This window comes from Rhinolophus hipposideros, assembly GCF_964194185.1.
Source record: "Rhinolophus hipposideros genome assembly, chromosome: 9".
NCBI lineage: Eukaryota > Metazoa > Chordata > Mammalia > Chiroptera > Rhinolophidae > Rhinolophus > Rhinolophus hipposideros.
This window is the reverse complement of record NC_138055.1, coordinates 86,935,914-86,962,093: the sequence shown is the minus strand read 5'-3', so window position 1 is coordinate 86,962,093 and position 26,180 is coordinate 86,935,914. Positions and strand designations below refer to the sequence as shown.

Here is a 26,180-nt window from a genome sequence, read left to right as displayed (position 1 = left end):
ACCCATCCACCCACCCACCCGTCCATCCATCCATCCACCCACCCACCCACCCACCCACCCGTCCACCCACCCGTCCATCCACCCACCCATCCACCCACCCGTCCATCCACCCATCCATCCACCTACCCACCCACCTGTCCACCCAGCCATCCACCCACCCGTCCATCCACCCGTCCATCCATCCATCCATCCATCCACCCACCCACCCATCCATCCACCTACCCACCCACCTGTCCACCCGTCCATCCACCCATCCATCCATCCATCCACCCACCCACCCGTCCATCCACCCATCCATCCATCCATCCACCCACCCACCCATCCATCCACCTACCCACCCACCTGTCCACCCGTCCATCCACCCACCCACCCACCCACCCGTCCACCCACCCGTCCACCCACCCGTCCACCCACCCACCCGTCCACCCACCCGTCCACCCACCCGTCCATCCATCATCTGTCTACCTACCTCTATAGCAGATCTCTATTTTCTAGATGTCTCAAAGTTACAGATGGTCAGAGAGACACACACACCCTTGAGACTTATTAAACATAGATAGATAGTTTCATTTCATTATTATAGGTTGAAACTAATAATAAACTGTTAAAATAAGTTAGGTAATAGTAACTATAAGGGATAGCTATAGTGGAATGAACACTGGCCTGAGAATCAGTAAACTTGGAGTCTAGTCCTGGCTCTTTCTCGTTGGCAACTGCCTGCTTTGGACTTCCATAAATTGAGTGGATCAGCATAGATGGCTTCTAGGTTGATGATGGATGATTGAATAAAGCAACCCTGAGTTATTCCTGCTTCCAATACCAAGAATGAGAATGAGGAGAATGGGATCTGGATTGAGGTGCCCACTGCCCCAGATTCAGCTTCCTCCTGACCTCAGTGTCCCTGGGGCTGAGGAGCCAGAGGGCAGAGTCATTCATGCCACAGCCCTAAGCGCTGGCCACAGCCACAGTCTCCCTGGGCCCTCTCCCAGGATTCCTTGGACTCCTCATGATCCAGATACGGCTGGGCACCCAGCTGATAGTTTAGGTGATCCAGGGCTAAGGGTGACACCTGTAATTTCTCTATCTCTGTGCACCCTCTAGATCACAATGGGGAAGGGTAGACAAGTAGGTGCTACACTTTTCAAGTAGGTATTTTGTCATCATACAGGTGGTCTGATACCCATATGGTGTTTTCCATCTTGTACTTTCCTCCTTTCCCCATACTCTGAGCCAGGATATCACATTCCTTAATTCAGGGGCTGTCAGCATGGACACTGGTTTATTCATGCTGGCAGTGAGATCTGGCCATCAAGAGTACCTATCTCTCATGGGTGCTGATGGTTAGAGTTACATGACTCGTGTTGACAGCCTCGGATTAGGAGTCGAAAGACCTGGGCTCTGGGCCTGCTCTGCCACTGACTTGATGTTATCTCTGAATATCCCTTGGTCTTTATCTGTATAAGGCAAAGTTTAGCCAAAGTCCCACTCAGCTCTAATGGTCTTTGAATGTGTGACTCCACAAGAGTGAACCAACTACATTTTACTTGTTGCAGGTGCTGGGCCTGCCACCAACCCAGTTCATTCAGACGTCCTCCAGGAAACAGACATTCTTTGGTAAGTTCCCAAGGCTAATTCTCTTTTTCCCATTGTGGTGATGAGCTGTCATAGTCCTTGAAGACATCTCCCGTACCCCAGCCCCATTTAGTGCTCTTCCCCTTGCCCCATCCCAAAGGATAAGCTTCTAAGGGCACTACGCACCAAAAAGATGAAGTCAGTCCCAAATCTAAAATCCCCTGGAAAACCACAAGAAACTAAGGGATTCCCATGTAGAAAAAAGCTATAGTGGCCCAAAGGTCAGTCAAGTGGAGTGAAGCCAGACATGAGGGAAAGGGGACTCCACAGACAGGAGCTCCATGACACCTGGAACGACATTTCTGACCAGCCATTGTCATCAGATTAGTTCATACGGTCATACAGGCTGTGGAATCCCAGTCATTCCTAACCCTCCCGCCTCTTATTTTCACCTGAGAATGGCCTCAAAATGGGAAGGCAAATCACATAATTTCTCTCTACAACTTGCCCCATCAATAGGAGAATCAAAACCACCCTCGTGGAGTGCCATCCTGGTTCAAAGGGTTCCGGGCATATTGGTGCTCAGTTAGTATGTACTGGCTCAGCCATGTGGGAGTTAAAATGTAGACTGTTTCTGTACCATTTGGTAAAATGCCACAGCCCTAAGCCCTTGCCACCGCCACAGCTCCCTGGCCCCTCTCCCAGGACTCCATGGACTCCCCAGCATCCAGAAACTGAAAATTTGAGGTCTGACAAGTAGAGTACCTCCATGATCCTACTTTATTGCCAAGGTTGCCATCCATTCTAATAGGTCAGTCCCATGCCATTCCAATGGTAAAATCTTTTAAACGTCACCTTGTAGTCATGGCTGAAGCTTTGAAGACCTTGTCCCTGAGGACTGTCAGTGTCCTGGTAGCCTTAGGATGGTGCCCACACATTAGCTAACCCTTCTTCCAGAGCTGTTGGATGGCAGGCAGAAGACCTGTCTGACTCGCTCTGTTACTTATCCATGGAGCAATGGAATTGGTCTTTTGACCCAAATTGGTCTTTTGGATTTTGAAGAATTAGGGAAAGAGAGTAGAGATATTGGTGTTGCCTCCTGCTCATCAAAGACATTGTGGGAAGAGCCACATCTTAAGCCTATGACATTGAACTCAGTGGAGTGGAGACTAAGATTGGTGGGTGGAGACTGAAAGGAAGGGAATAGAGGGCAGCTTGGTGAAAGGGTCCCAAAGACATATGCATGTGAAAGACATACGCATGTCCATTTTATAGAGTATCCAATTTTTACCATCAGCACTAGGCTTTAGAATGGTGATGTAGTTTTGGTAGCAACATCGACATGTCGTGACTTCCTGCAGAAGAAAGGACCATATCGGGAGCTGCATCCTCTTCAGTGTTTCCCTAACTTTATCTGACTATAAGGCTCACTTGGATAGTTGGCAATAATGATAATTCTCACGCTCCTCCTGTATAACCTATGAGATAGTAGGTTGGAGGTGGGACTCGAGAATCTATGTTTTTAACAATAGCTCCTTGTGATTCTTATGACAAAGTGAGTTTGGGAAACACTGTGTTCATTTCAGTTCTTGGCTCTCCCTTCCCCAGGTTTGAGTTGCCAACAACTCCTCAACTCTCAGCCATTCCTCAAAAATACCCCTAATGAGCAGCAAAATGATGTTGCCTCAAAAATAGTAGTAAGAAACTTAGGTGCTCCCTGCAGCAAGAAGGAGATGGAGACAATAGTTGGGGAGCATCAGAAGGGTGAGAAAAACTTGTACAAGAAAATTAATTATATAATGATGACTTTAGGAGCCATGTTATGTATAAGCCTGTGAGCTGGATTCTTCTTTGGTCATTTGTAAAAAGAGCAACATATAGGATAAGGTGGGGGCATCCAAATGGAGATTTGCATGAGTTCACAGGACCCATACCTTATGTCATGCCTCTAACCCTTATCCATATAAATACATAGATACACATGTATGTGTATACACAGGTACACATATGCACATTACTGGTCTCTTCTGGGAATTCAGTAAGAACAGGTGTTCTTTCGGAGGCCCTGCAAATTGCATTAATTACAAAAGTAAAGGAAGCAATTCCTTATGCTGTCCAGAAGGTCTGTTACATGAACCCTACTGAGTTTCTGTGAGAATTCAGTTTGATGTGTAAATTGTGTGTGTGTCTCTGTGTGTGTATACATAGCCACCCAATTTACATGCAGATTTACAAGGTGTGAGCATGAGTGGTCAACTTTTCTGAACATAACACCAGAATCTTGGTGTCCAAATGGATGATCTCACCTTCACAGCATTACAGAAAGCATCCTTGGAAAGCCTTTGGAGCTGTCTTCAGGGCCTCTTTTCAGGCATAATAAATCAACCTTTGGTGAGGGCTTTAATTGTGGAACTAGCTAAAGAAAGTCACTTTAAGCTGTGTCTTAAGGAACCAATCAAGTTTAATTTCCAATTTTGGACAAAATTTTGACATGATTCTAAAGAAGTAATGAGATTAATTAGCTTATGTGGCTTGTAAATGGTCTCTGAAAACCAATCATTCTCCTAACATGAATTTTAGGATGTCCCAAATTCTCACTTATTGGGTTAGTGGGGAAGGAGCAAGGGCATAGGTAATCCAAGAATGGACAATATCCTTTTTGTTCAGAGCTGAATGTTTTCGTCACTTCATATTTATTGTTGTTACTAGTAGTATTAATATTATTAATCATTATCATTATTGTTTTACCCTCCTGTTACACCATTTACACCATTTGATTGATTCGGGGTGGAGGCAGTGGGGAGGAGTCTCAAAACATACTGAATAGCAGGGGAAATTGTTGGTAAAAGTTAGTTGCATTTATTGGATAACCTACGGGTGCTTATTTCAAACTGCCTGAGACTGTTGGGTGTGTTTGTATGGAGGGGGCGGTAGTACTGTGAGTGAGAGATGCGGGGACCACTTCAAGACGCAGCATGGTTGAATGAACAGCTGTGATAGGCCCAATGAATATTACACCTGGAACTAAACACAGAATGTTGTATCTCTAAAGATTCCAAAGGTTTTCCTAAAAATATAACCAGCAACAGGGGGAAAAAAAGATATCCGGATTCCAAGGATCTCACGATGGTGCTGAAAACCTACGACTCTAGCTTCCTGGACTTTCTCAGAAGGTGTTTGGTGTGAGTTTGTCGGGGTGTCTTTGTCTCTGATTTTCCTGTACATACTGTACTTTCCCACATGTTTGCTGGTGAAAGTCTGGGGCTGGGAGACAGTTATAAAAACAATAATAAATCCTGACCGTAGAGCTTTAGAGTCTACAAAACGCTTCCCTATCTGTTGCCTGATCAGTCTGCTCTCTCCCTTCCTGTGTGATTATCAGGGCAGATGATTTGATCTATTTTGAGATATGAAGGCTGAGGCTCAAAGAGATTGAGTGACTTGCCCTGTATTACAGTGTGTGGGTACAGTGCCTTCTCCGTGGCCTCCATCTGCCTGGCAGTGAGGTTGTAGGCAAGTTTTTAATGTCTTCTGCTTCATAAACTGAAGCCAACCTCTGCCACATGCCTGTAGTAACTGTTTGCACACACACCCAGTGTATGGTTTCAGGGCCTCTCCCAATTCCCCTGTGGTTTAGAGCCTAAATCCTTTTCTATTAGGAGCCTAAATCCTTTTCTATTAGGGAAGAGAAAGGGTGACCTATAAACCATGTATTATGTACAACTTTTTAGAATCTACATGCATATTTTAAATCTTAGAAATTAGGTTCTGTACTTCAGTGAAGTCATAGTAAAAAAAAAATGGGACAGCACATAACACACCAGGAACAGTCCCTAGTTTAGAAGGTGTTTGGAAAATGTAAGCTATTGTCACTTTTTAAAGAGGTTTTGCCAGTCTCTCTCCACCAAGTGGTAAATGGATTAGCTATATGATATTTGCAAGTCATTGTCTCTCTCTTGGCCTCAGTTTTCTTTCTATAAATGGGGGTATACCTAAGGTCCCTTACGGTGATATCCGTCCTATAATTGTTCAGTATTTTAGAACACCATATCTTTATGTTCTGTCATCCTTCCAGAGTGTTGGAGTCGTTTTAGCAAAACACTCTTCTGGCAATTGTGCACTCTGGAATTTAGGTACTAGCTCAGAGGATAAGCCATCAGGTACTGCTGGAAGTTTTCTCATCTTGGGGGTCATGCTACTCATCCAAGAAACAGAATTAGAGAAGGATCCTGTAGCCTCTTGCTGAGGCTACAGAATGAATGTGCATTAACAAGTAATTGAAACTAACTCCTGAGACAAAAGTGATTTATCCAGAAATCCCAACCATCCAGAACACAGCTCAGAACCAAGAAAGAAATTATTTTCTTATTTAGTGCAAACGACTGATTGCCCAGAACTTGTAAGCAGCAGTCCAACTAATGGGGCCTGTTTCTTTATCACGCCGTATTCTGCTAATTAGCAAATCTGGGAATGAGAGACTAAAGTTTTAAGTCAAATTTAATAGGGGTAAATGTCAAGTGCTAGTCTAGGTTTCATAGGCTAACCCTAGAAGTTCAAGAGAGGACAGATGTGGCTTAACAGCAGTTCATTTGACAAAGAACAGGGAGCTTGAGTTGTATACGACCTTGATGAGTCTAAAATACTAATGCCACCTACCTTCAGTTAGACGCTACTCCCAACATGATGGCACCAGTAAGACCACAGCTGAAATTTCCTATCTAGGAAGGTGGTAACCATGTCATATGATCAATAGTTAGTAATAACGTAAATGTTTTCAGATAGTTGTAGGATTAAGACATAAAAGATGGATTGGTTATCTCAATCTGTATGATGCTACTGGGTAGAATTAGGACCTGGGTCAAAGTTAGTAGGGTAAAAGTTCCTGGGAAGTGAATTTTGGCTTAATAAAAATGAAGAACTTTCAAAGAACTGGAGTTTTTAAGAATTGGAATAAGTGGTTCTGTGAGTTAGTGCCTTGTCACCAAAATTACTCAAGAATGGCAGGATGATTCCATGTTGGGTTTGGTCAAATGTATTTTGTCACTGCATTAGAAGTTTGGCTAGATTATATCCAAATCCCCTTATAATCTTAATATCCTAGCATTCTATAATATTCTTTGTCACATGTTTGGAAGCCCAAATTCTATAGTTTGGGAATTGAAATTAAGCATCTCTTCGTTTTGATCTTAGTTTACTGAATTCCAAATCCCATTGGTTAAGATTTTCTATATTTCTCGTAAGGGAATTTTGAGGAACTCTAGAAGACTCGGGCTCTAATATATTCTTTGGCATGTCATACAAATTTACTAAAAAGATTATTTCCAATAGTTATTCCCAAGTACTTTAAAATTATGTCATAATCTTTGTTCTATGATATCTTTGATTTGTAGCATAGCTTAAATGATCTCTTTAAAAATAAACCATTTTTATAATGACTTATTTAGGTTCTTTATTGCAGTTTTTGAAAACTTTTCTGCATTAAAAAGTAAATTAAAATTTACATTTAAAAAGTTTCTGCATTAAAAAGTAAAACACTAACGTGTGCTGGGCTTTGTTGGTTGGTATGTAGATGGGAACCTTCTCTGCGCATGACCCCTGACCAGGCCCTCAAGCATGCATGGATTCACGAGGCACGGAATCTCAAACCACAGCCCAGGCCCCAGATCCTGAGAAAACCCAATCTGTGTTTCCCCTCTGAGGCAAGGAAGGACAAGGTTCAAGGGTATCATCTCGTGGGTAAAAAAGGTACAGCCCTTCCAATAGCCAGTCCTCTTCTCATAGTCCAGCGGGGCGGGCATCCCTGGAAGATTGCACATCCGTTTCTCTGAACTCAACCGTGGATAATAATTTTGGGTACACCATTACTGGAGTGCCATTTCTTACTTTTGGGATTTTCCTTTTTCAGGAAAATTGGTTATAGTTGGTTTCTCCTCTTTTTTTTGCCCCTTATCGTTGGGATTTTTCCATTTTTTATCTTCAATTCCCTTTCTCTTCTTTTCCTTTTCTTTCATTGTGTCCTTTTCTGCAGCTCCATAATTACCTTTTGAATTTTTATTAGATAATGGCATTATGTAAATATCTTTTATATGCAAATAGCCTAGTGATTATGTACATGGTCACAGGTGTCAGGTTGCCTGGAATTAAATTCAGGTCCTATTGTTTACCAGGAGCGGGCCCTTGGGCAATTTACTTACCTCTGTGTGTCTCAGTTTCTCCGTTCATGAAAATGAGAATATGCCTATTCTCTATGGTTGCAGAGAAAGGATCAAATGAATTAGTATATGTAAAGTGCTTAGAATAATGCCTGGCACATAGAATGTACTTTACAAATGAGTTGTTTTTATATCAGTACAACCAAGATTTCCCTTCTAATGGACAGGTAATGGACAGTTAAAATGTAATTCACATGTGAACACTTGTTCCTTTGTCTTCTATCTCCTTCAGCAGATGTAGTAGTCAGCAAAGAAGAGACTATGGACAAAATAAAAGATGGCTCCACTAAACAGGTTCAGAATTCAGATGATCAGCAAGGCTCTCTCCAGCAAGTAGCTGAAGTTGTCCAGCTGCCTCATCTGGCAGAAGCTTCCAGAACACCAGAGACTGTTGTTGGGCAAGAGGAGTCCAAGACCTCCATAGGACAACAAAGCAAAAACTCTTCCCCCAAGAACCCAAGCCTTTTACCACCTATTGTGTGACCTCAGCTGAGGGTGTGTCCTGTTCCTTTTCACCAACTATTTGTATTAGAGACTGCACTTATATTGTACAATACTTCCTATTGTCGTTTTTAATGCATGAAGGGTTTGTTTAAAAAAACAACAACTCTGTATACATGGCCAGTTGGCATGATTTCTAACTTGAGGGATAGGAGAGGATGTTCTTGCATCCACATTCCCTCCTATGCCCTCAACCAGATATAACAATGGGGGTGTGTGTGTGTATGGGGGTATTAAATACTCATTGTTATATCATCACTAATAGAACTCTAAATACATTTTTCTTTTTGCCAAAACAGCTAACCTATATTAGTCAGGATTATTGTTTGAAAATGACAGAAGCTGAATTCAAACTAGTTTAAACAACAGAGGTCGTTTGTTGGTTTATATAATTGGGGATCGGAAGGATAAGCGTAGTTCCAAGCACAGCAGTATCGAGGAATTCAAACAAGGTCATAGGACTCAAACTTCCTCTCCACCTCAGCCTTGCTTCTTTTTATAGTTAACTTCATTCTGAAGACAGGCTGTGCCCAGAAGTTAAGATGACCACTCTCATTCAGTCAAAATATGTAGTCTTCCTTGCTGGCAGGAAAGTCTCAGAAATGACTGGACTTAAGCAAATCACTATGTCTGAAATATTAGGATCCTCTGATTGGCTAGCCTTGGTCACATGCCTATGCTGAGATGGTGGTGGTGATACGACCACGACTGATGCTTCTGTAGGACCCAGGACAGGATTTGTTCATTCATCCACCACTCCCAAAGTCTAATCAAGTCCATTTACTTTGTTGCCTTTCTAGTCCTTATCTAATACATACATAACCTCTATGGTTGTAATTATAGTACAGATAAGATGTTATAAAAGTCTTTAGATCATAACATCATAAACAACGTGGAAAATATACCTGGCTTCATAGTTTTCATTTTAATCACTGTGTAATAGTCTACGGAAAGAGACACCAGGTAATTGAAGCTATGGGTTTAGATGAGATCACCCAGGGAAGATGATACAGAGTAAGAATAGCAGAGGGTCAAGAGAAAGTTCTAGGAGAAATACACAGATGTAAGGGGTTGACAAAGTTGAGTTCCTATAGGAAAATAGAAAAATTAGAAACCAGAGGAGGAGAAACTTTCTAAAAAGAAAGATCAAGAACATACAATTCCATAGGAAGGTCAGGAAAAGAACAGAAAATCCTTCTTAAATGGGGTGAAATGGACATATTAGGTCAGAGAAGTGTCATCACAACTAACTTGTCCAGGTCCTATAGCCAGAGAGGTACAGAAATGGCAATAGAACTCAGGTCTTCCGGACCTTTTTTTATACCAGCTCTCTTCAACCATGGATAAAGTTGAGGCAAACAGTTTTGTCCTCTCAGCCAAATCCTTAATATCATAATTAGAATGCCTTGGGTTGGATGTTAGAAAATATTTCCCAATTCACATGGATATAAGAGGCTAAGATGAGTTGATAAATTATAGCTTCTTACATTTAGGGAACACTTTATAGCAGAGGAGCTGCGAGTCACGGCACAGATGAGGGATACACAGGGAACAGGCTGAGTGACTTTTGGCAGGACCTCTTAGCCTAGCATTATTTTTCTTCTGCTATCTGGTTATTTTTGTCATTCCTGAGATTTCTTTCCCTTATTACCCTATCAGATCTCAAGGAAACCACACACCTGGAGACCTTTAATTGCGTGGTGTGGTTTTTTTTTAATTTTATGTCCTTGCTCGCATGGAGAAGAAAATCTGCAAAATCCAGTGATTAGCATAAGATGACGGTTTTGATGTGAGTGGGATGAAGATAATGTCAGGGCTCTTTGAAGATATGGAGAGGGCAGCTGTGGAAGTGAGAAAAAAGGGAGGAGCCCAAGGGCTGGGCCCGCCGTTGGAACCGGGAAGCAGCGGTGCGCGCCCATCACAGGTTCGCCATCAGCCAGTCCAGCAGCTGCAGCCGCGTAACGTTTCCCACCGCCTCATCCAGCTGCCGCTCCTTCTCATAGCGCAGCACGGACTGGAGCACCTCACCTACGCTGCATCCTTTGTCCACAGCAGCAGCTGAGAGCTGGAGCAGCTGTGGACAGAAACAAAACAGGAGTGGAGGGGAGAACATCCCACAGCACCCCATAGCTGCCCAGGCTAGAACAAAGAGCACAGTTAGATTTTGAGAAACTTTGGCAGAAGGGACTCAAATTAGATGTTGAGAAGACTTCCTTCTTGTAAAGTGTGCTGGCCTGTTTGACAGAAGAAAGTTGGTTATATCACCCTTAGTTCAAAGAAGAGATGTTAAGATCCATCTGTCCATGACATGGAAAATATAATTTCCCACTAAGACTAAAATTCTTCCCGTTTCTAGTAGGTGTTTGGTCAATGGTGTTCTTGCTCTCTAAGAATTCTAATGTTCTTAAGTTCACTGTAATATCACAGAACAGTCCCCCATCATTGTCCCAAAACCAACAAGGGCAGGAGAGAAAAGTGTCAAAGAACAAATGTGGATGCTGTCCCATGCCCCATAGACCAGAAACCCTACAATGTTAAAACAGGAATGCAGTTCAAAGATTCACTCAACATTCATGAAAATGTTTCCCAGACAGGTAAAGAGACTTGTCAATAATAATATGAACACAGCACATTGCCATTCATCTGGAATCCTAGCAGCAACAGACTGAAATAGCCCAGTTTTTATTTTGTACATCCTGCACCTGACTCTATGATAAAAAGTCAAAGGGCAAATAAACAGGCCAAATATCAGGAGCTTTTTCAGAAGGGGAAATTTTCATGTGAAAAACTGAAGTACATACCAATACTGTTGAAACAAATGGAAAGACCGAAAGTCTTGGCAAAAAGAAGATATAAAGAAAAACCAAATGGAAATTTTAGAACTGAAAAAAAACAAACAAACCCAAAATGAAAACTTATTGAAGGGACAGAATGGAGTTATAAAAGTAAGCCAGTTAACTTGAAGATAGATCAATAGAAATTAGGCACACTGTATAATATAGGCTTGATTAAACGTCTTTCAAAAAAGATTGAAAAAATAAACAGAGTTCAGGGCCTGTAGGACAATACTAAAAGGTTTTACATTTATGTCATTAGAATCCTAGAAGGAGAGGAAAAAAGGGTTGTGCAGAAAAAAATACTTGAAGAAATAATGGAAGAAAGCTTTTCCAATTTCCCAAAAGATATAACTGACAAATTTAAGAAGCTCAGTGAACATAAAATAAGATAAACCCAAATAAATTTACTTAAAGGCATGACATAATCAAACTGCTTAAAAGTAAAGAAAAATATCAAAAGCAGCTGGAGAAAAATTATTTTTAGGGGAACAACAATTTGAATGACAACAAATTTCTCATCAGAAACCACAGAGGTCAAAAAGAAATGGCACAATATTTTGCAAGCACAAAAAGAAAATAATTGTCAAACCAGAATTCTATATCCAGCAAAAATACACTTCAAGAATAAAAATCAGATAAAGAAAATTTCAAATTAAAGAAAACTAAGATAATTTATTGCCAGAAAATGTGTTCTAGTTGTTCAGACAAAAGGAAAATAATATCAGAAGGAAACTGGGAACATTAGGAATAAATGAAAACCTACAGAAACAGTAAAAAACCTCAGTATAAATAATAAACTGTTCTTCTCAGTTCTTTAAAATGTTTTATTATTGAAACCAAAAATAACATTGTCTAAGAATTTTTTTCAATGTATGTAGATTAAATATATGAAATAATTACAACATAAGAAGGAGGTGTAAAGGGGCCTAAATGGTAATAAGATTTCTATGTTCTAGTTTAAGTGGCAACTATTTATTCTACATAGACTCTTTTCAAAGTTAAGTATGCATATTGTAACCCCTAGAGAAATCACTAAAATAAACTACGCGAAGAGATATAGTAAAAAACACAACAGATAAATTAAAATGGAATACTAAAATATATTTAATCCAAAAGATGGCAAGACAAAAACAGGAAGGAAAAATAGAACAAACAGCACTAATATTAAAATAGTAGACCTAAATCCCAACATATCAATAATTAGACTAAATGTAAATGGTCTAAAAACACCAACAGAACAGATATAAAAATAACACCAAAAAACAAAACATGATCCAACTAGATGCTGCCTTCAAAAAACCTCTTCAAATAATATAGGTAGGTTAAAAGTAAAATTATGGAAAAAGATGTACCATGAAAACACCAATCAAAAGAAAGCTTGAACCTCAACATTTATGGTCAATTGATTTTTTTATAAAGGGGCTTTATACAGGAAAAAAGAACTTAAAAGGGCCAGATGTCCATTTATCTTTTCAACAAATGGTGTTGAAACAACTGCACATCCACACGCAAAAGAATGAATTAGACCCCCACTTCATTTCACACACAAAAATGAACTCAAAATGGATCACAGACCTAACTGTAAGAGCTGAAATTCTCAAACATTTTGAAGAAAACAAAGAAGAAAATCTTCCTAACCTTCGGTTAGGTCAGTGTTTCTCATTCTGGCAGTACTGACCTTATGGCCAGATCATTCTTTGTTGTGGGACTGTCCTGTGTATTGTAGGATGTTTAGCAGCCTCCTTGTGCTCTACCCATTACACTCCAGTAGCAACCCTTCTCTCAGTTGTGACAACAGTAAACGTCTGCAGACATTACCAAATGTCCCTTGGGGGCGAAACTGCCTCCAGTTGAGAACCACTGGGTTATGCACAGATTAGATAGGACATCAAAAGCACAACAATAAAAGAAAACAACAATAAATTAGATTTCATCATTAAAAATTTTGCTCTTCAAAAGACTCCATTAAATAAAAAGATGAGCCACAAAGAGAAAATATTTGCAAATTACATATTTGATGAAGGACTTGTATCCAGAACATATACAGAATTCTTGCAACTTTATAACAAGAAAACAAACCAAAGTATGAGCAAAAGTTTTGCATAGATTCAACAAAGAATATACATGAATAGCTAATTAACACATAAAAATATGTTTAACATCCTTAGTCATTCTAATGTACATAAGTCAAATTAAATCCACAATCAGATACAATAATAGCTATAAAAAAAGAAAAACAAACAAACAAAAAAACAATGCTGATGAGGATGTGGAGAAACTGAAACCTACATAAATTGTTGATGGAAATATAAAACGGTACAAATATTTTGGTAAACAGTTTGGTGGTTTTTAAAAATATACTTACCATAAGATGCAGCAATTCCACTCCTTGTTGCCCAAGAGAAATAAAAACGTATGTGCACACAAAGCCTTGCATGTGAATGTTCATAGTAGTATTATTCATGACAGCGAAAAACTGAAACCAATCCAAACGTTCTTTAACTGGTGAATGGATAAACAAAGCATAGTCCATCCACATAATGACACACTACTCAGCAATAACAGGGAATGAACTATTCGTGCATATTACAGCATGGATAAACTTCAAAAACATGCTAGTGTGAACAGCCAGATGTAAAAGACTATATATTTTATTGCTCCATTGTATAAAATGTCCAAAAGATAAATTTACGATAGAAATCAGGTTTATGGTTGCCTGAGGCTAGAGGTGGAAATTGGGTAAGATAGCCTAGAAAATTCTGAGATAGAGAAATAAGGAGCCTCTAGCCCAATCAGATATTAAAATATATTAGAGAATGACTAATTAAACTGTGTGCTATTCAAATAGTATTAAAATGTAAGAATAGTCTAACAATTCAATGAAACAGAACCGAAAGTTCAGAAAAAGAACCAAAGATGGATAGCCATCTGGAAATAGTCAGAGATTACATTCTTACCTACCTCATATTTTATATAAAAATGAATTAAAAATGGATCAAAGTTTGAATAATTTTTTAAAAAGTATTAGAAGAAAACACGGGAAACTTTTGTTAATATCTTAGAGTGAAGAATGTCTTCCAAAATATGACACAAAATCCAGGAAAAATAAAAGAGAAAAATGTCTTAGATTTGACTATATAAACATTTAAAAAATTCTACATGGCAAAAACAAAACAAAAACACCAAAAGACAAATGATTTAAAAATGTACTTAATATCACAAAGGCTTGTGTATATTGTGTATATCTTGTACATAAGACTCCTACAGATCAATAAGAGAGAAACAACCTAATAGAAAAATGTGCAGAGATTATAAACAAACAATTCATCCACGAGAAAGAAAATTCAAATAGCTCTTAAACATATGAAAAGATATTCACCCTCATACCTAATAAGACAAGTACAAAGTAAAGCAACACTTGAAAAGATCACAAGTTTGACAATTCACCGTTGATCATAAAGTATGGGAAATCGTTTTTGTAGATGTGCAAATTGGTGCAAGCTCTATGAAAGGCAATTAGGAATTTATATCAAATACACAACACACATTAGTGGTCATCTTGAAATTCCTTTCTAAGTATTTAGCATATACAGATACATTGATTCTGTGCATACAGCATGGCTTGTGGTAGCAAAATATTGCCAACTGAAATGTGCATACGCTGGAGAGTAAATACAGCACCTTCATACAATAAAGTAATATGCAGCCATTAAAAAGATGTGGCAGCTCTATATGTTACAGGAGAGAATTTATATATTTTACTACCATTTGAGACTTAAAAAATAAGATACGTACACATAAGTGCATGCATATGTATTTCTAGAAGGATAAGCAAATAATTGATCAGAATGTTTTTCTCCAGACAGAGCAACAGGATAGGAGATAAAGATGAGAAAAAAACCTTAATTTTCATTGTACATCCTTTTGTGCTCTTGGATTTTGAACTATGCACACATTACCTATTCAAAAATGGATGCAAATTTATTTAAAGGAATTGGGCTCATGAGCATCCCGGTGTTACTGGCTTCAATCACCTGTATCAGTATGAGAATATTTGTATGCATTTATTACATCCCTTTCCAAAAAAGTCTCAAATCAGTTCTAGGTAGTTTCTATGAGGTATACTTCATACAACTAACTGTTCTTAAAAATATACTGATGTTCAATGCAAAGCTGCTCATTAGTTGAAGTTTAGATTGCTGCTGCCCATTCTTTCCACTCTTTTCCTTTAATAAAATAGATGATTGTCTTTATGTTTACAGTGGGCGAAGATGTATGGGCCTGTGTGTGTTTATTTGTGTGTGTATAGGAGGATGACTGCAAGTCTACTGGGCCCATTTTAGATAAGTATATTAGAATTCTAATTCAAAATAATCTTAAACCAGAATGTATTACAGATTTTATATACGGTGGCTTTGACTTAAAAGATAGCTATGGAACAAAAGCCTGTTTTACACATTATACCAAAGCTATGCTTCCTTTTAGATTTTTTTCATCAGTCTAAAGCTTTTGTGAATATAGCCCCCTCTGCGAATTGCTATGTACCAAAATAGTTGTCTGTTTTGCAGACTGAAAAAACTGTAATGAGACAGAACTTGCCAAGGATTCTTAGGGATATGTGTAGGAATGGAAGTCCACATTCTGTCCTCTGTCCCAAACTTGAATGTGCATACAAATCACCTGGGGATTTTGCTGAAATGAAGATTGTGATTCAGTAGGCCAGAATCGAGCCTGAGATTCTGTGCTTCTAACAAGCTCCCAGCTGATGCCAATGCTTTCGGTTCATAGACCACATTTTGAGTAGCTAGTCTAGGCTGTGTGTAGTCTAATCTGGATGCTATACAATCCTGTGTCTTTCCGGTTATCACACAAGCCAAGTAAACCAGTTGCAAGGGGTACTAATGCCAGGTACTAATGCCACTCTTTAAACAGAGAAAGCCCCTTCTACCACCCTCTCATTTCTACAATGATGAATTATTTTTATAAATAATCCCAGTCTCTTGTGCCACCCTTTACTCCTGAGTTGGTAACCACTATTGTTCCACTTTTCTCAATTAAGACAAAATAATCCAAAGTCATAAGCAGGTGTGTGTGTGTGTGTGTGTGTGTGTGTGTGTGTGTGTATGGTGTGTGGTGTGTATGGTCTCTCTTTCTTAATTCCTCTCCCATAGTATGAAGCAGCAATTTGCATAAGTGTTCAAGCTTTCCAGACTCAAAATATCCCTTCAGTGAGCAATTCCAAGGCCTACATTGAGGGAAGCAAGGATTTAGAAGGCACAATTACCTTTGTCAGTAACAACAGGGATTCTCATTTGCCTTATTCTTTAGTCTTACTTCTCAATTGATTCAGATCTTAGGGTGAGAGAAGAGGGGTGCTATTTATGAAATCCCTTCAAATCCTCAATACCTCCTAGACAACCAGCTCAGAGAATAATGGCAGGTTTGAAAAGGTCATTAATGTAGATCCTTCGCCCCCCTGCCCTCCTCAACCTAACCTATGCCTGGGATGCTTCCCAGAAGCCCCTACTCATCCTTTGGGCAATGCTGTCCTATCCAAACTTTACCCTGAAGCCCAGGCTTTAATCTGGTTCTTTCACCAGGTCTCTTGGAGGTTCCTCCTCTGTGCAATCCCATCAATATATGCATTAAAAAAGATCAGATTTGTTTAAAATATATCTCTCCATCTTCAAATTCTACCCTTCTTGTGGCTGTCTTCCCATTCAGAAAGAAAACGGAACTTAAAACCCTAATTAACCATTAATAAACTCCTCTGACTCTGCTTCCTTACCTTCTCCTGGATTCCTTCATCATCACCAGCAAAGTACAAAATCGGGACATTGAGCTCAGAGGCAGCTACCCATTGAAGTACGGCCTGGAGTTGCTTGTCCTGAACCATACCACTTAGGTTGTGATTGCTGACAATCACTGGGGGTGATGTACACTCTTTAGGCAACTGTTCTGATACACCTCTCAATTCATTATGGACAGCTTGATAGGCACTCTGCAAAAGAGCCTCTGCTGTCCCTGTACCCTTAACTGGTAAACACTCATATAAACTCTCGCGGAAGGTGGAAGCTGTCCTGGTGGACTCCCCAGACTTATCCTCTCCCAGCTCTGTCAAGGGAGAGTCACAGGACTTGGCAATAATGAGACACAACTTCATCACTGAGTCCGTCAGATATTCTATCATCTCCCTATTCATGTGGCCATCTAACTGGTTGGCAACCATCTTGGTCAGCCCAGCAAAGGCACCGCCAGCCTCATCGCCGTCACTTAGTTTGTTGGGGGTGGGGGTTGCAGGTCTTTCATACAGGTGGCCATCTTCTTCCTTAACTGGCTGTTCTGGCACCTTGCATTCAGAGCTACCGTCACTCTTGAAAATGGTCTCGCTAAGTAAATTCCGGATAAAGTTGAAGAAAATGCTCTTTAGATCCTTCTTTTCTTCTTCTTCTTGGTTATCTTCCATATGACTAGACTTAAGGCTGGTCTTATCAGGAACTACAGGGAACTTTTTGGCAGGAAAGTTGGTGTCGCTCGCAGCTTCAAGGAAGCTCTGTGCATCCATGCTTCCGCCCTGGGCCAGGTGGTACTGAATCAAAAGTAAGGCAGATACAATCAGGTCCCTGGCCCAGGAATCACACATAAAATTCTCAGGATTCTCTGGGTGAGGCATAGGGGGGCTGAAGTTGCAAGCATCCAAAGGAAATCCCAGCGGAATGTCTGGTGCAGGATTACACTGTTTATTGGAATCATGCTGGAAATCTGGAGATTTTCCTTCTTTATTCTGAGTTTTATGCCACAAGCTCAGTCCCTCTTTGATAATGTGTTCACCCAAAGTTTCGGCACAAGTCTTCTCTGGTTTGCACGGAGGACAGTACACTTTTTCCCTCAATTTACCTTCAGATTTCATTGTTGCAAAGTTTACATTTTGGTTTTTAGGGTTACCCATTCCTTTCATGGACAAAAGGGAATAACTCTCAGACTTGTCCCTGGTTTTCCTGATACTCTCAGGAGGTTTCTTGGCAAACATCACAGTGTGTAGCTTACTCATCATGGCATCCATGATATCTGTGGCCTTCTGGCTTCCATGACAAAAGAAACTTCTTTTCACAGCCGAGACAAAGTCTGTATCAGTCATGAGGCTCCCTGTGACATCGTGAAGGTTCTTCATGAAGGAGTCAATGAGATCTGAGACAACGTCTTTCGCATGCTTGATCAGTACCTTCTTCAGCAGGATGGTGGCAATGGTTGTATCCTTCACTTGGATCCTTAGTGTGTTCATGATGGAGACCATCATATCAGATACCACACTGTTGGCATAGGTCATGATTCCTTGACTAACAGAAGCTGTAAAGTCATCAGGCCTTTCTTGCCCTCTGAACATCTTTCTCTCCCCAGGTAAGAACCTTCCACCCTCTTTGGCATCAACTGCATTACAAGATTCAAACTCTTCCTTATAGAAGAAAGATTTCTTAGAAGCAGGCTTGTCAGCTGGACCCTTGCTCTCCTTGCTGTTCTCCTTGATCTTCAAAGTGGTCTTGTATCTCAAATTTGGGGGACTCTGGAACAATCCGGAGGCTCTGTCACCAGAGCCAGGAATCTTATCCGAGGTAGTGGCTTTGGAACATGCAGAGACAGTCTTGTTCACCAGCTCTGATGCCACCTTACTCAGGCTTTTGTTGGCTGTGGGTTCGTCTCCTACGTACAATGACTGATGGATGCATTTGTTTTCAGAGCCACTGATCCTCTCGTTGATCTCTTTGCGCGCCATGGCTATGACTAGGTTTGTGAGACGGTTAGCATAGAAGGAAATTTCATCTACTGAACTCCTATTGCCCAGTTGGGCCCTGGGGCCCTGGAGAGGGTTCTCTCTATGAGTTATCTCAAAATGCAATCTCCCTGGACTGTCCTTGTTGGTGGTATTGTAATAGTCCACAAAGAAACCCTTGCATGGGTCTCCTGTGTTGGTCATTTCCCCACCAAATGATGATTCTCCGGGCTTGAACCTAACATCTTGGAACCCTGCTGTACTTCTTTCCAGGTCTTTGCGGAGCCAGCTGAGCACTCTGACAGGATCAGTTGAGGCTTCCTTAAAAATAGGCAAGGATTCATCCGACTATAACAAAGTAAACATATGGGATATTCAGGACAACTCAAAGATCACTTACAAAAACGATCACCCTGCTCAAGCCTGAATTTGCTCAAACCATCACAATAAAAATAAGAAACATTTACTTGCTTACTATGGATCAGGCACTGTTCCAAGTATTTTAAGACTATTGTCTCATTTTATATTACTCTCACAGTAAACTTAAATGTTAGCTCTCTTATTATCCACATTTTATAGAAGAGGAAATTGAAGAACTGAGAGATTTAGTTACTTATCTGAAGTTATACAGCTAATCATTGAGGAAGCTGGAATTCCATCCCAGGCAGTCTGACTCCAGAGCCCATGCTCTTGGTCACTTCACTAGATTGCATCTAACAACACATGTCCTTGAGATCTGACAGTCATCAGCTACACAGACGAGTTAGCATTTGAACTGAATCAATTTTTTTTTTGTATTAACTGCTATTTTCTATGGTTTATCTGTTTTTATTTAGGTCTCTTATTACAAAAGTTTTCAAAAAATTAGAAAAGTCAAGGAAAATTGTGCGTAATTAATTACTTTGCCAGGCTGCACAAGCATAACCTGGATATGCTAAATGGCTTCCAATGGACTATTTGACATCACTTGAGCTAACAATCTGATGTATAACTGAGGAGTTACTATCTGGATAATTTATTAGTCTTTTTAAGTGAATACAGATTCTTTAACGGACACTAGCTGTGATAAGCACCTGCACATATGTACATATTTACATTTTGTAATCCATAATTTTCACTTGAACATAGGCCAAAATAAGAATGTATGTGAAATTATCCAATTTACCATCAAACGTAAAGGATCATTGTATTTATTGGCGCTATCTATGTCTTCTGGAAATGACCAGAAGTATTGCCCATTTTAAAAGAATAATTTGGTATTCTATTTACCAAGCATCATATAGTTACTAGCTACTGTTTATTAAATACTTATGTTAGCCAGGTACTATGCTAAGTGGTTTACACACATTATTTCATTTAATCCTCATACACACCCTGTAAGCTAGGTATTACTCTTCCAGTTTCACAGGTGGGAAAACTGAGGCTTAGAGAAGTTAAATAAATCCACTAGCATCTCACAGCTACTACTTGATGGGGGTTAGTATTCAAATCCAGTTCCTACTCTCATTCTGGTGCTCTCTACCCACTGCCAAGTCTTGATGACTTGGAGAGAAGAGCAGTTGTACCAGTCCTGTACCAGTCTTCTACAGGGATGGTTTAAACTGCTTGTTGGCCATCGTGCTTGGTTCAAAGTCCTCTTAATGGTTCTAATTTGAACAATAGCCACTATACGAAAATTTTGTGCTTCAGTGGAAAACTGTGCATAATTTATAGTACACCCTTCCAAACTTTGGAGCTATTTAACAACTCTGATAGCAATGCAATATAATACTTGTCTTTTCACACATTAATTCTGACCAGGGGTTTGACTGACTTCCTCTCACACTGTGGAAAAGGTGCTTCCATTTGCACATTCACTTCAATATTCCTGATCTATATGTGTCTTTTTTTCTTTAATTCTCCTTTGAACCACACGAGTTCGTAGTTAATGAGTTAAATATAATCTTTAATGTGAGTTTATTTTACATATATATGTATGACAGTCATTATTTCATTCTTCTCTGAAAATGGTCTTTTAACAGTTTTGGAAGTCTTTGTTAAGATGTCCAACAGATTCACCTAACAGAGGTAAATGTCACCATGAGAGCAGGGTACCAGGTGCATCTTGGCCCCCACAGGTGAATCCAAAGTGGCAAAAGAATTATGCAGGTGTTCTGTGTTTCTAGTTTTACTTTTCCTTTCTACTAAATTTGCTTTTGGTTTTCACTTTGTTTTTTTTATGGTCGATAATCATTGGTGACAGCAATGATTGAGAACTTCGTTTTACTGTCTGACCATTTTGTGATTCTTTAGTGAATTTTGCTTCATAGAGCTCTATTCTCTGTTGGGTGAGACAAAACAGAAAATCTGTTTGGCTAGTACTTTTTGCCCATCATAAGCTCAAATCAATAATCTTGTGACCACTTGGAAGGAGAAGAGCCTTTGATCTCTGGACAGGTGAGTTTTGTGTTTCTGTTTTAACTTTTGACATATGGCTTAAAGTTTATTATTATTATTATTATTATTATTATTAATTGAGATATAATTGACATATAACACTGTATTAATTTCAGGTGTACAATATAATGATTCAATATTTGTATATATTGTGAAATTATCACCAAAATAAGTCTAGTTAACATCCATCACCACACATAGTTCAAATTATTTTTTCTTTTGACGAGAACTTTCAAGATCTATTCTCTTAGCAACTTGCAGATATACAATATAGTATTATTAACTATAGTCACTATGCTGTGCATTACATCCCCATGACTTAGTTATTTTACAAATGGAAATTTGCACCTTTTGACCACCATCACCCATTTCACCCATCCCCCACTACTGGCAACCACCAATCTGTTTTCTGTATCTATGAGTTCTTTTTTCTCTTTAGATTCCACATATAAGTGAAATCATATGGTATTTGTTTTTCTCTGTCTGACTTATCTCACCTAACATAATGCCCTCAAAGTCCACCCATGTTGTAAATGGCAAGATTTCCTCCTGTTTTATGGATGCATAATATTCAAATAATAGTATTCTTATAGAACCTAACTCAGAAATATTTTAGGAACTTAAGTTCACATAAGTTAGGTAAATCTTTATTAAGTTAGATTAGTTAGATAAGTCTAAGCTGGGTAAACAAGATTAGTTTAATAATTTTAGTTTAATAAAAACAGCTAGGTCTATTCTGATTTATCAGTGTTAAGTATGATACAAGTGTGTATTTTTATTTTACTTTGGTAAGTTCTTCACAAACTTATACTGGTTATACAGATCCAATAAGGTAGTATTACTTCTACTTAATGTTTGATATCATGAAAAATGTAAATTTGTGTCTAATCAAATTGAATAGTTATTCTGACAGACTATTTCATTACGTTTTATAGTATGCCAGATTTATGATAAATTTACAACATCTTTATGTAACTTAAAATAGTGGACTGGTATTAAATTAATGGATATTCATGGGATACTTAGATAATTTCTAAGTAAAACAGAATACTGAAATATTGATAACTAAATATAGTTTATATGATTTTACTTCTCATTTTTTATACTGTAGAAATATTATATCTTTGGGTCTGTTAATGAATGTGTTCATTTTTGTCACTTAGGTTGTATAAGGGATGTGGCTGTAGAAGTCATCTGATGTGTATTCGTGAACTTGCTAGTCTGTACTTTAGCTAATTTGTTAACAATTACATACCTCTCCCTCCCCAGTGTTCTTTGTGAAATATAAAGAATAGAAAATATTTTGATAGAAAGTTATGATTAATATAAGTGGTTGAGATTATATTTAGGAACAATAGCATCAGAGAAATCCTATGGTGTACATGCTTGTTTTTCTAGGGATTGCAGGTAAAACCTAGTGGAGTTTCCTAGTCTCAGGATAGCAAATAATGGAGGTCTTTAAAAGTCCAATCTGAGATTCCTTATAAAAACTTCCAGTAAAGTAAACTTAAAGTCCTATCTGGTTGCTGCACCTATGTAAATAATCAGACCAAGTCTGATGATACACTAGTCTTACTTTGTGTCAAAAGTTACCTTTTCTTTTTCTTAAATCAAAATGAAGGCAACTGTAGAGGAAAATTAGTGCTTCAATAGAAAACTATGCATTGTCTATAGACAAAGCATTGTCTATAGCCTTCCCCATAAACTGTTTCTGATTCAATGGGAGCTACTTTACCTCTCTGTAAGTTTAGATAGTTGATAGCAATGCAAAATGATTCTACATCTATAGACATGTAAATTTTGTTCAATCGAGATTCAGCTGACATCCCTTCTCTAACTTGGAAGAGGGCAGTTTCGCCTCTATTTGCACATTCATTTCAATATTGCTGATCTATACCTTCTTTTTTATTCTCCTTTGGACTAGTTGTAACATCTCACCAATTGCCTCATTAATGAAATACAATCTTTAACATGTATGCATTTATTTATTTATTATTATTATTTTTTTATTTTTTATTTTTTTAAGGAGGGCACAGCTCACAGTGGCCCATGTGGGGGTCGAACCTGCAACCTTGGTGTTATTAGCACCGCGTTCTAACAACTGAGCTAACAGCCATCCTGATAACTGCTTTTTCAATCTACTGGTATATAATTTTTTAAAAAATAAATTTTATTGGGGAATATTGGGGAACAGTGTGTTTCTCCAGGGCCCATCAGCTTCAGGTCATTGTCCTTCAATCTAGTTGTGGAGGGCACAGCTCAGCTCCAAGTCCAGTCGCTATATTCAATCTTTAGTTGCAGGGGGCTCAGCCCACCATCCCATGAGGGTTCAGGCAACCTTGTGGTTGAGAGCTCGCGCTGTAACCAACTGAGCCGTCCAGCCGCCCCTCCTCTGGACGCTCAGCGGCAGCTAGTTGTCTTCAATCTAGTTCTGGAGGGCCCAGCTCACTGGCCCACGTGGGAACTGAACCGGTAACCCTATTGTTCAGAGCTCGTGTTCTAACCAACTGAGCCACCCGGCATCCCCTAACATGTATTCATTTTGCATTTGATTGGGTATCTTTATTTGATCCTTTTTTTGAACATTATCCTTAATCATACCTACTTATTTACAGATAAGCACACTGTCTGCATATAGGCGTGTTTCCATAATTGCGCTAACATGTACAGGTAAGTCTTACTATAATGCAGATGTGGGGTTTATTCTTATATCCTTTTCAATTCTTTTCACAGAACATTAAAAAACCCCAACAAACCTACAGCATAGCATAGAGCTTTATGATGGAGTCTAAAGAGTTGTGTTAGCTTGCAGTGTTTATAGGTTTTATTGCCTATGTTTTTTAAACCTAAAATGTGTGCACATTAGGTCCATTATTCCATTCGATCCAGAAGAATTTTGCAAAAAATAAAAATAAAAAAGTGGATGGTGGAGCCATAGTGACTGACTGAAAGATTAACCACATATTTTTTTCTATCAATGCAGTCTACAATCAAACATCCATCTCTTCCAAACCCCTTTGCCCTCTTGCAAACTTTAACTCTTTCTCTTCTTATACAGTAAGATCCTGAGTGGTTGGGGAAGGTGGATGTCAAATTATTTCTGAGCCTATCTTAATTAAGGCCAGAGAAAATTTTCATGTCATGACAGAGAATATGAAAAGGGGTAAGGGGTTTAATTTTCTCTTCTCAGTCATCTTCCCCTTCAGTAGCTTAGTTTTATGTCAACATATATACCTCCCATCCTATTCTTCTTTACCTCTATCTAGCTCAATTAAACATACTTTATAAAAATTTCCCTGACCCCCTCCCACTTTGAAATGATCTGTTCTTTAAACACCTCTAGCAATTATTATCCAGAAAATCTATTTGACAAAGGATCACAGATTTCTTACAATTCGTGTCCATCAGTTATTCAGAACTTTTAAATTATATTTTCACAGGTATAGTTTTTATTTTGCCAAATGAATGGTAAGATCTATGAGGACAGATAAATTTTTTTTAATTTCCCAGAGTGCTTCTTAGAACTGAGTGAAAAATGAAGAAATTTTTGTTACTTTAATATTGAAACTCACCTGTCTTTTGTTTTTCTAAATTGAAGGGCAGAGGTAAATAAAAGGTCTAGTAGGAGCTGTTTTGGTTGGCATTTACTCTACAGTAATTGGATATTTATTATTATGTGTCTTAATGTCTTACATAGATTCATTAATGTTTTATCACTTAGGCTAGATAGACCAGATCGATTTTAGACAAACAGAAGATGGGTCATGTAACATTACAGGCAAGTAAGTGTTTGACAAATGTTAATACTAAGGATGAGGATTACAATAGTGATTGAGATCCTTAAAGGGAGAGAATTCTAAGACTCAGCACAGTGTCTGTATCAGTTATCCATCATTGTCTCTCAATTGTCAATCCAGCCTTTATCTTGCTTTATGACCCTGGAACTGGATCCATTAAACATTTCTCTTTTGGCAGCAGGCTTTGTTAATAGAAGCACTGAAGGGAAAGGGTTTCCTTTCTGGACCACCTGCACCCTCTGGAAAGTGTCTCTGGTACCAACAGGCTGCGTGTATCGGTGGCAGCTACATTTCTCCAAAGAGATCTGGAGCAGCCTTGGTTGGGGAAGAGAGAGCTTAGTTTCTTAGTTTCTTAATTTCTTCCTTGTTCACTCTCTCTCAGCCTAAGGGTAGCAGCTGCTTTTTGCATTTGCTAATTCTGGAACTCTTAGAGTTCTCTTTTATAGCTTTTAGTAGTTAACTTAGTTAACTACCTTTAATAAACAGTATTTTAATATTAAATTACTGGTCTGCTTTCCATCTTCTGACTGGACTCTGACTTACACTGCTAGATACTAAGTAAGCATTTAAAAATTGCTCGTTGAACAATGAAGGCAGAATGAGAGTTTATAATTCTGAGAATTTTGAGGCAGCTTACATTTCAGAAAATATTTTTTTATGAACTTTGGAGACATTTCTTCTGTTTGAAATCCAATCCTCTTCCGTTTGAAAATTAAACAAAATTTTATAGCTCTAATACACAGTTTTTCATCAATTATAGCATATTTCTCCTACTAGATAGTGTGTTATAAGAACTTTCCCAAAAATTAAAGATGGGGATTTTTTGTTCTAGAGTTCATTTTCCCTCCCAAGAATTAAATCTTCAAAAATAAGAGGTGGGTGGTGGTGGAGAGAATTAGGCTACTCTTAATGGCACTCCACATATTCCTAACCCAGTTTTTGTAAGGAGGTTGACATTTACCATTTTCCAGTCCTGGGGTTGGGTGTCTCCGGGTGAATAGACATCAACTTTGCATACCCCATTTTGGCTTTGTAACCAGTCAACCCTTTCTGACAT

At 38.9% G+C, this 26,180-nt stretch overlaps 2 protein-coding genes across 2 annotated transcripts in view; one reads left to right on the top strand and one right to left on the bottom strand.

The window, feature by feature from the left end:
• Positions 1-8,267, top strand: part of DYRK4 (dual specificity tyrosine phosphorylation regulated kinase 4) — a gene marked incomplete at both ends in the record, with an annotated part of 48,031 nt that extends 39,764 nt beyond the window's left edge. The window contains 4 exons of the mRNA XM_081059962.1: positions 1,554-1,614; positions 4,625-4,754; positions 7,142-7,317; positions 8,020-8,267. Coding sequence (XP_080916088.1) covers positions 1,554-1,614; positions 4,625-4,754; positions 7,142-7,317; positions 8,020-8,267 — 615 coding nt within the window. The remainder of the gene's footprint in view (positions 1-1,553; positions 1,615-4,624; positions 4,755-7,141; positions 7,318-8,019) is intronic.
• A 1,936-nt stretch (positions 8,268-10,203) lies between these two features.
• On the bottom strand, positions 10,204-26,180 carry AKAP3 (A-kinase anchoring protein 3; the record flags this gene model as incomplete). The annotated part of the gene is made up of 3 exons (XM_081060295.1): positions 10,204-10,359; positions 16,911-19,211; positions 26,085-26,180. 3 exons carry the CDS (start codon positions 26,178-26,180, stop codon positions 10,204-10,206), a joined length of 2,553 nt encoding a protein of 850 aa, XP_080916421.1.